The sequence below is a fragment of the Sinohyriopsis cumingii genome, chromosome 1 (genome assembly GCF_028554795.1).
Source record: "Sinohyriopsis cumingii isolate HCF-2022 chromosome 1, ASM2855479v2, whole genome shotgun sequence".
In the NCBI taxonomy this organism is placed as follows: domain Eukaryota; kingdom Metazoa; phylum Mollusca; class Bivalvia; order Unionida; family Unionidae; genus Sinohyriopsis; species Sinohyriopsis cumingii.
This window is the reverse complement of record NC_142961.1, coordinates 102,515,735-102,527,102: the sequence shown is the minus strand read 5'-3', so window position 1 is coordinate 102,527,102 and position 11,368 is coordinate 102,515,735. Positions and strand designations below refer to the sequence as shown.

The following is an 11,368-nucleotide window of genomic DNA, read 5'->3' as shown; positions in this document are numbered from 1 at the left end:
AAAACGCTAGTGGTGACTCAGTTAAAAGTAACTGATTTTTAATTCTTTTTAAAAAAATTTGCCAACGCATTTTATATTCTTTTTGCCGTCTTGAAATTCTCCACTTGTCTTTTCAACAGCGCGTACCTGATATCACGTGCAAAGCATCACGGGAAGCCAGGATACTAGTCTAAGAAACACCCAAAGTAATTCCGAATGGAGGTATGATCCGGTCAACTTCCCGTTTGTGTTAAAATGGCGACGAACGTTATCAGACGTGAAGAGGACAGTTGCAGCGACGATATGGAAGAGGTACTCCCGTTTTTTTTCTCACTTTATTTATATTCTTCCTATTAATAAATTGAAAGTATTATTTGAATCAACATTTTACAGATTTGTTCAACTGTTCCCAAATAATCATTGTGATGAGCCTGTTGCCAATGACTCCTGATTGTCAAAATATGCCCAATACAATACGTTAAATAAAAATAACATGGCAGATAGCTACACATCGGTAGGCACACGTGCCTGTGATAAGGGCCAAAGTATAATATAGTTAAATTGTTTATAGAGTAGCAGCGAGATCTTTTGATGTTCAGAATACTTCTCTCAATTATTTTGCAAAACACAGTATGTATAAATAATTAAATTGTAACTCGTGTCAGAAAAATTGCCCCCAAACCTGTATTGTAACTGTATCGGTGTCGACGTCGACAATCCCCTGCCCCCAGCATACATATCAGGGTCGAGGTATTACATTGTAAGACAACGGTGAAATCTCACCTTTAATTCAAATATTGCTGTTCTTGTGATTTTCATCCTTTTAGATTCAACAATGACAAAGAAGAATTGAGCTAAACACAGAATATATCTTTTACACCTAATCTTGCATCAACATTGTTGCTCGTATATAGTATTGTGTGTTGCATATACTTTGCAGATGAGCCAAAAACTGGCTTTATGGTTGTATTTTTCATAAGAAAACTATTCCCACCACCACCACCAGAAAAGCATTGGAACAGCGTTGAGCGTGGAGACTTTAGTGGTACCTGTACTTTCTCATTTTTTGTGTGAAACAGAATACTTTTTGGGCCCAAGATTTGTACATGTCCCTGCTTGATTTGTTTATTTTTGGAACAGTTTGTTGAAGCAACACATAACAGCATGCTTCATTACATTTTGTCTTGAATAAACTGTAACATAATTCTCTACAGCAGGTTTAGGAATTGCTTTCATCAACATCAATTTTATTACAGTTTGTCTTGATACAGTTATGTGACGAGAAAAGTTTCTTACAAGCCACTGATATTGTAAGTGAAACCAGCAACACTTGAGCTGAAACAGCTGTCTGGAAACAGGTCTAAGTGCATAAAGCATGTAATGTTCCATTGTCATATCATTTTGTGGTTCATGGAAATGTCCTGTTCCATGATTTATTCAATTAATAAATTTCTCAGTCTCTTTGACATTCTGTTTTCTTTATCAAAACTTGATGAAATAACTATTTTATGTTGGTCATTCTAGCCAGAGGAATGAAGCTGATCTGTAATCTCATGAGGCACCTAAAATATTAAATTAAGATGCCATGGGAAGAGTACACATGTAATAATCGCTCAAAAATAAAAAATAACAATATAATTGTGTGCATGAAACAGAAGAATAACTGATCTTGAAAATGATTAATGGTGATTAACATGTAAATTATATTTATGTAGTGAACAAAATAAGTCTTAAAATCTTGGCACTGTTTATCTAAATGCAGTATATAGTACAATGCAAGCGTGCCAAACATTGTGGAAAGTTTTACAATATCATGGATTAAGGTGTGCTGAGTGGTGCCTATTGGAGTGAGGTGTTAAAGCACACATGCATATAATTGGTCCTTTGATCAAAAATGTAACATATGCAGCTTTACATTCACTTGAACTTTGTTTGATCTAAGCCCAAAATACTACATAGTTGATGGTTGTTTTGCAGAAACAGATCGAATGCAAAGGACTTATTCCAACAAAAGACTTGCATACAGAGGACTTGGCTGCTGGAATTTTTCATGCACCTTAAAAATAGGCCTATTTTTTATGTAGATCTCTGCAAGCTGGAGAACCCTGTGTGTCATGGTTTGATTTCGTGGATTTTTTAAAGAGAGAACTGTAGTCTAAGGCATAACTTTGACACTGCTCTATTTGTTTGTGTGCTACAATCATATATCAGGTCTTCTAATCATTAACTTATCTTTAAAATAAAAGTGCCAGGGTTCTCAATAGATTTCAAAACTGAAGAGTCATTTTACCTGTGACCCCATAATCGTAAGAGTTAAAATGAAAATCTCAAGAGTCATTTGTTTCTGACAGTCATGACCTCTTAGCTGGGATTGTTCATTATTCATTAAGGAAACTGATGCTTAAAATTTCTTGTCTTGAATTCATCTTGAATAAATGGGTTTGATTTTGTAGCATACTTACATAGTCACATATCATCGGTGTATTTCCATCTTTCAGAACACTCTGAACCCATGGAAATTCACTTTCCACTCTTCCTTAACCTTTCGTACAACTTTATGTAACATATTCTCCTAATTCTCAGGACTTGTACCAACTTTCTGTTTCTTAAAGTTCATCCACTTATCGCTGACGGCGGTTCGAGTCTAAGATTCAGCCAATGTGGGCATGTGAGAAAGCTTGCCAGTAGCTTCTCGTGGGTCGGTGGTTCTTTCCGGGGTTTTCCGGGTTCTTCCTCCACCATTAATACTGGCCGCCATGTATAGCCTATCGTGCTGAAAAATGGCGTTAAACCCCACAACAACAACAACAACTTATCGCTGATACCTGGCTTAATGAGTAACAATATTTTCCACAGACTTATCTAATTATAATTTACAGTGCTGTAAAACAAATGCCAATATTTGATCAGAAGTTAATCCAATCAGTTTGTAATTCATTTCCTTTTTGTATCATAAGCTTCAAAGATAATCACAGAACAATCTGACCTTGATTCAATTATGCCTAAACGTGACTTCAGTGACCTTTTAGCTCCAGACAGTTCTTATTGATTTTACATAGGTATGATATTATTGACAGGTACAGTGTAAACAGTAGGCTAGCAAATGTTGATTACTGGCGCAGTCTTTTTTTTGTTATGGACAGCACATGCTCCGTAAGAAATGATGCTAGATGTGAGTCAAGAGTAATTAAGACTGATGCTTATTCTGAAATCAGTGTTCATCATAAAAACTTACACGTTGGAAATGGGTCACATTTTAATTTGCAGCATCAAGACCAGAAGGTATCAATCTGTTAAGAATCCTGTGTATTTCAGATGTTCTTTTAAGTATAAATTGAACATGGTTTTGATTTGACCCTTTAGGGATTTATAAATCCACTTATAGGACAAGCTCAAATTCAGTTCGGACAAGCTCAGATTTGCAAGACACTTGGCTGTAGGCAACTCCCATAATTGAGAGAGGGATACAAAATACAAAAAATATTATTTAAGGTTGGTGGTCTGGGTAGAATACAGAAACTCTGAGTGTGTGTGTTTACTGACAAGGGGTCTTGATCATTTACATTGTAATGATAATAGTTGTAAGTATTAGGGATTTGATTTGCTGACTTTCTGGTCCTAAGTTAGCCTAGGGCAGTTTGTCAGATTGCTTAATCTAAGCAATGGCTTTTTGAAGATTGTTTTGCGTTTTAATGCATGTCTTCAATTTTATGGTGTGTAGGTATAACTGGTAAAAATAAAACTCTTAAGATTTCTTTGACAGATTTGTGTTTATAAATAAAATGAACTCATCTTGAATGATGAAGTACCAAAAATATTTCATTCAAAGCATGGTTTTTGTTAGAAAAATGTAGCACCCACTGGTGATGTTTATGTTATCTTGTTTACATGATAATTACAGGAGAATTGATATATACTGCTTGGCAAACAGTTAAATGGACAAAATAAAGTGTTTTCAAATAATTCTCAAAAGTCGGATTCTCAGATATTTTGTCACCAATTTATAGTTGATTACATGATAATTTTTAAGTGAATGGATGAAATAAGTTTTCACAAATCCTTGAGTTGAGAGTATAAATAAGTTATTACAAACAGCCTTGCTTTAACTCTAACTCTCTCTCTCTCTGTCTCTGTCTCTCTTTCTCTCTTAAAAATGTATCTATCACCAAATTTTTTTCTAAATACCCCTTTATCTGTCGACTGGATGCAGGAGGTCATGGATTTGAACCCAGAGTGAGTCATACCAAAGACTTATAAAAGTGGTATTAACAGCTGCTTCGTTATGCACTTAGCATTAAAAGGTTAGTGTTACAACTGTCGGTTTGGTGTCAGGATAATATGACCAGGTAGGGCATGATAACCCAGTGCTGGACATCACTATAACCTGCCATACTGCAGACATCTTAGTGATATGACTGGACAATTGTTAAGGCTACATTAAAAATCCAAATCACACACACACATACACACACACACACCCTTTATCTGTTCATATACATGTACATACCTTCTTTTGCTCTTCCAACTATACCTGCTTTTGAACTCTTTCTAATCTGCATATCTTTCTATTTGTATATTTACATATATATATTGGATTACATTAATTATCAGCATATTGTATAAGAATGCCAGCAAAGATACAAAAGAAAAATTGACAGTAAATATAAGACAATTTCCTTAAAATAAACCATTTTTTATCTTTTCGCTTTACTCATGTTGGAATATTATGTTTGAAGCAAGCTCAAATTTTCCAAAGACAAGTTCAATTTTTCGAACCAGCTTGTCCCCAGATAAGCTGATTTTTGTATATAAAATTTTTAAATCTCTGCCCTTACTCCTTGTTTCTGATGTGTGAATTTCATATTTGAGCTGAAACTGATGCATGTACATTCCTCCCTATCCATCAGTTTGACTCTTGGAAATTTTGCCTCAAGCGCCAAGTACTATAATCAGTACCATATAATAATGTTGGACATTCTTGCCTGTCAAATGACAGTACCTATGGATATGCGTCACCTGCTAATCAATTAGCATTGTTCTCATGAGATTGTGGAAGTCACATGGGATTTTCTAATAATTGACACAGAAGTCAACTTTGATCTTTTATTTTGAGAAGATAACACTAATTGAGATGATTGGAATTTGACACCTCTTTATAAAATAGGATGGCAAGTCAACTATGATGACTAGAAAGTAAAAATGGCAGATGGAAGTCAGTGAGAATCGTTCCCTCCTTGATCATTTTGAATGTTAATGCTAATCTTTGCACATTGTTCTGTTGTTCATTATGCAATAATTTTGCATATATGATCCCTGTGCAGGGGAAACTTTGGTCATTGCTGGCACCAACAGAGAGACATAGATGATGTGTATGGTTTGGATTTTTATTGTAGCTTTAACAATTTTCCGGTCATATTGCTTTGATGTCTGCAGTGTGGTAATTTATAGTGATGTCTAGCACTGGGACATCATGTTGCAGACATGTAGCATCAGATCCCTCCCAATTACATTATACTGACACCAGTCCGACCAGTCCTAAAGCTTACCTCATAATGCTGAGTGCCAAGCGAGGCAGCTGTTAGTATCATTTTTATAAGTCTTTGGTAATATACAGCTGGGGTTTGAACCTGTGACCTACTGCATCGGAGGCAGATGCTCTAGCCACTTAGGCCACTGGAGCAGTATTCCAGTTTTATATGGATATTTAGTCTCAGATTATAGACCTGTGTTACTGTGACCAATTCCATCATAAGTGGTTGAAAGAACTGTAGATAAAAATTTGTCATTTCTCTTTAAACCATACCATATGTCAAGAACAGTATGGTTTTATACCAAAACATTCTACGGTAACCAGTTTGGCAAGTTTTACTGATTGTATCTAAAGGGGGTGCTCACCAGTTATTATGTACTTTTGGGAGAATGACGTATGTAAGGTGAAGTTGTTTGCATTTAAAACATGCACAATGGAGAAAATGTTGGCATACCTCTATGCTACATTAATGTAATGTGGATGACATTTCTTTGGATATTGTACTTTTGGATATTGTACATGATTTAAACACACTGCTAACTACAATGACTGCTCCCTTGTGCTAAAAAATCAGCATGAATTAGGCTAAAGTACACTATCCATAGCAGCTATTAAAATAGGGAAAATGAATTTTGCCAGACTAGACAATACCAGCTTCTGAAAGTGCAATGAATGAATTACCAAATATATAAAATGTAAAAAAAATTATTGGTTCTTTTTTTATACAATTTACCTCTAAGTTCAGGAAGTGAAAATGACCAAGTGGAGCTAGCACTTTTTTGAAAGGTGCACATCTGGAGTAAGGCCAAGCTGTATACTCTATAACCCATAGTACACCCATCAATCATACACCAAAATTAAGGGAATTAAAGGTTCTTTGAATTATACCTAAGATATACAAGGTCTTTTTTAAATAGCCAGTATAACCAGTGAGGAAAGCTGGGGAAATTCTTTTTCTTTCAAATCCTAACCCCATGCAAAATACAAAACTGTAGAGCGCCACCAAAATGAAATGATAGTCACACATTCATGCAATTCGTACTGATTTTTTTTCTCCAAAGCATCTTAAATACTTTGACATAAACTACAATGCTATGATGTGACTGGAATCTTACCTGGTTTTTCTCATTTTTTGCTGTAAATCGTGAAGATTGAGAATGTTGAGGTTATGTTTATGTTACTTTAAATGTAATATCATTGGGCCTTTGGGTTTGTAGAGTTGAATACATTAATAATAATAATAATGATAATAATAATAATATTTTACAAGGGTATCTGATGAATCCCGATGAACAGAACAAACACTATATGATCAAGAGGTTAGTTCAAACTGATAACATTGAAATTTCAATGCATATTTTCTGTGGGGGAAGTTTTTTTAAAAAAAATTGTACACGATCCCGCTGATATCGCGATGTGATTCGTTGGACCCAGAGCAATGCATTGTAACGGGTTTTACCAGTATTTTTGAAAATGTTATTCTGCACAGGTAATTTGGCATTGATCTCAGTTCAGGTCCTTGGCAGTGTTCTTATGACTCAAATGAAACACATCATACAGATATTAAGGGTAATGTTTATTCTTAACATGGATTTATGGTAGTCTAATCTGTGTTAAAATTTCAGTCATTTAAATTCCAAGAATTCATGTTCACTGTAAGCTTTGCTTAGTGCCAGGCAACATTGCCTTGATTTATAGGGAATCAATAAAGATGTTATTCAGTGAGCACCTGCATTCATCTTTATAAATATTCACCCAATTTTTGTTTAACATTTTAAAGTTAGTTACTATGCAGAGTAGTATCATCGTCATATAGAGCAATTTTGTTAATGCTGTACAAATCAGCAAATCATTTATAAATAATAGAATAATGCTGGCCCTAAAATAGATCCCTGTTGAACTCCTTTGTTGATGGACATCATCTCTGATTTAATATTTACCCATGGCAACTTGTTGGCTTTTGTGAGATAGGTATGATTTGAACCAAACTGCTCCAGTGGTCTAGTGGTTAGAGCATCTGCCTCAGATGTGGTAGGTCATGGGTTCGATCCCTGGCAGAATCATACCAAAGACTTCTAAAACTGGTACTAACAGCTGCCTCACTTGGCACTCAGCATTAAGAGGTTAGTGTTAGGACTGCTTGGCCTGGTGTGAGGATAATGTGAATGGGTGGGACATCATGCTACATGTCTGCGGCATGATGCCCCATTGCTAGACATCACTATAAACTGCCACACTGCAGACATCATAGCGATGAAACTGAAAAATTGTTAAAGCTACGTTAAAATTCCAAATCATACACACATGATTTGAACCAAGAGAGTGATAAGTGAAAATTTTTGTACTTTTAAAGTTTTTATGCCAGTATATTATATTCCATGAAATCAAAAATCTTCTTAAAATCAAAATATATAGTTAAAACCAATTCTTCATTGTCCATCCATGGTTGTCCATAGCAGGCAACCATTCTTCAAGGAATTTTGTTAATGCAGACTGACAGTAGTGTTTACATCTAACTTCTGACTGGGATGTGTGGATGAAATAGTTCTTTGAGAGGTAACCATTGATATATTTAGATAAATGTCTTTCAGACAGTTTGGATTAGTTAGCAGAAAAAATGCTGATCTGTAATTATCTGGTTTTGACTATGAACCCTTTTTATAAATAGGCATAACTTTGGCAGCCTTCAGTCAAGATCAGAAGATCCCCTATGTAATATTTTGATTAATTATATAGATAAGATATGGTACAATGATGTCAGCACATTTATTTAAGACGAATGGACCTATCTGATCCAACACAGTAGAATTCTTAAAATTTAACTTTTTAAAATTCATATGCTACATCTACACATGACATAAATAGAATAGTGAACTGTACATTTTCTGTGATTTTAGACTTAATAAAGTCTTCTTACATTGTATTTTTGGCATTAGTATTTGATACATTGAAAGTTAAATTTGTTACATTAAAAAAGACTTCTTGACTCTGAAATAAATATATGGCTTCATTGTTGGCGTAGTGTGATCTATTGTGTTGGAGGAAACCAATGAATCTGTTGATCAATGACCACATTATCCTTCAAATGCTGGAGCCAGAAATTAAACCCAAGAACACAGGTTGGAATCAAATGTGTTACCATTGTGCTATCACAGTTGATTGATGTCAAAACCTATTGACAGTGCTTGCAAGTATTTTCATAGTTACAGATTTGGAAATGAGTTAGTAGCGTCTAGATAAACAAGGGTTTTGTGGCATACTTTGTCACCTCTCCTTGAGATGCAGCCTACCACCTTTCTGTTCATTACCATAACTTAATGCTGCTCCTTTAGGATGGGTTGTTAACAGTTTTTAAGTTATGACCCAGAGGCAACACACCAAAGCATGGCGCGACCCAGGAGTCAATGCTTTTTGTCTAAATGACTTTGCCATTTCATGATTGAGAAACTTTATATGTAGTTACAGGGTGGGATCACAATGGTGTGTGTGTATGTGTTTGTGTCTGTGTATGTGAGAGGACAGGCCCTGGCATCAATGCTATATGCATAAATAAATTCCCTTCATCATGCTAAGTACATGTATATGTATAGTTTGGGGTTGGGCTATGAGCAAATATTGCAAAGACAAATCTAAACAGAAAAGCCTGAATCACAGCTTATTTCTATCTTGAACAAATTGTAACATTGACTTTATGTGGCTGTATGTTGGACATTTCTAAGAAAGAGGCATAACAGAAACTCATGTGAGCCATAATCATGTACAAACATCATCCAGTCTGTAAATAGTGTAATAACAGTCAGAATCCATGTAACAGTTTTCACATGCGTTTTGAATTGATTAACAGGCAAAAAGAATTTTGGAGAAGAAAAAAACATTCCGAAATTTACCCAAGCCTAACAGCATACATGCCAGACTTTACATACTGTATCACATCCATCCTACTATTCCAACTTGTAGGGCATATTTTTAATGTTAGCCAAAAATGTAGGTGGAATAGGCTCAGATTCTTGAACCATGGTGTAAGATTGACATGATTTACTCTGTTGAAAGCTCATGCTGTTTTTCAAACTTTCTCTTTCAGAAATATGAAGATGCTGTTGAAAAAGTACAAATGTAAGTATTTCAGATAAAACTTCTTAATTTTTTTAAATATTTGATGAGGATAAACTACATTCATAGGACTTGCATGGAGGCTTGCTGTTTGAACATTTCAGATTATTTACCTGTATTGTATAGCATTACTGGTACATTTAGTAGGGAAATGGGGTTTTGTTTTTCTGTCATGCCAAGACGCATTGGAATAGCATTTTGTGAAGTCAAGTTTCATATGATAGATTTTTCTTAAACCCATCTTTCCTCTATCCACTGCAGACCAGAGAATTGCACTTTTTGTATAAGCCCACCATAAGTTGCACATATTATTATATTCTGGCATTGTCCATCTCTCCAGCCATTAACATTTTCTTGTCAGGCCCATAGGGTTGAAGCCTTGAAGAGAGTTGAATTATCTTTAGTGACCCCATTTAACCTAGTGATCTAAGGTTGCTCGCCATTTCAGATCTCTCACATTTTTTCTCTGTCCTCATGAGTTTGAGTCTTGACTCAGCCAATGTGGGTATATGAGAAACCTTGCCTCATGGGTGGATGTTTCTTCTATGGATCTGCCTAGGTTCTTACTCCACCAGATATACTGATCACCATATATACCCCATCAAATGCTGAAAAAAAAAGGCATTAAACTTCACAAACCAAACCTGGATCATCCTTAACTGGATATGCTGTATATCAGGTTGTAGATGTAGTTTTTGTAGGGTTAAACACCATTTTCCAGCACACGATAGGCTATACATGGCAGCCAGTATTAATGGTGGATGAAGAACCTGGGAAAACCCCGGAAAGAACCACTGACCCACGAAAAGCTACTGGCAAGCTTTCTCACATACCCACATTCTCTGTTTAATTTTTGAGCAGATACACAACATGACTAATATTGTTTTACATGTACAAGATAATCATTTCCCAATGTCAAAGGTCCAATCATTGCAAGTGAAATGTCAGATGGGTGTGTGGTGTGCCTTGGTACTCTTGTTTAAGTTATATTTGAAAGCTCATTACTAAATTTCTCTCAGTTTGATTTTGCATTATGTACTTTTCTTTCTTTGTTTTCTGAATCATTACAGGTTTAATTGAGTCTGTTTGCTTGCCAGTAAGACCTTGTTCATGTCAGAATTGTTACATTAAATCTCTTGGACATAGTATGTGATGCAAATATTGTATATAAAATACATTTGTAATTGTATATGCAAATTAAGTTCACCAGGTGGCACTGTCACAGGGCTCAGATTGCCATAGGCTTTCCAGACTTATGTTCTATATATAAGCTTTTTCTTTATTGTTACTTTGTTTTAAGAAGGGTTTTCAGTGTCTTTCACATTTTACATTTCCTGTACTCCTTTGAAGTGCATGGATATTTTGATACAGTCCATCTATATGCACTTATTGTGTACTTACAACTGAAAAGGTTGCTTCCTTGATCTGGATAATTCATGATCATTAGTAATTTCTCATACTCAGAGCAGAAAATTGTTAACTCTTAAGATATTTATGCTCTGAGCATGGGGAATTACTAATGATCATACATGTACATGTTCTTAAACTCGGACTACACTAGCTGTTAAAGCTACATGAAACTTGTGTCACTATTGTAGTCCTGTGGTGTAGATTGCACCAACACTCCAAATTTTGATCTCACTTTCCAGAGTGGGACTAGGGGCTTAGGGGTGGTTTTACATACATTTCAAATAATTCAGGGAGTGGGGATTAGCAACTGGGTTATAACATAGGAACTATTGAGACGCC

At 35.3% G+C, this 11,368-nt stretch overlaps 1 protein-coding gene across 1 annotated transcript in view; it reads left to right on the top strand.

The window, feature by feature from the left end:
• Positions 1 to 217: 217 nt before the first annotated feature.
• Positions 218 to 11,368, top strand: part of LOC149807461 (tetratricopeptide repeat protein 39B-like) — an 86,776-nt gene continuing 75,625 nt past the window's right edge. The window contains exons 1-2 of the mRNA XM_089966847.1: positions 218 to 291; positions 9,591 to 9,622. Of these exons, the coding sequence (XP_089822973.1) occupies positions 235 to 291; positions 9,591 to 9,622 (89 nt within the window). The 5' untranslated portion in view covers positions 218 to 234. The remainder of the gene's footprint in view (positions 292 to 9,590; positions 9,623 to 11,368) is intronic.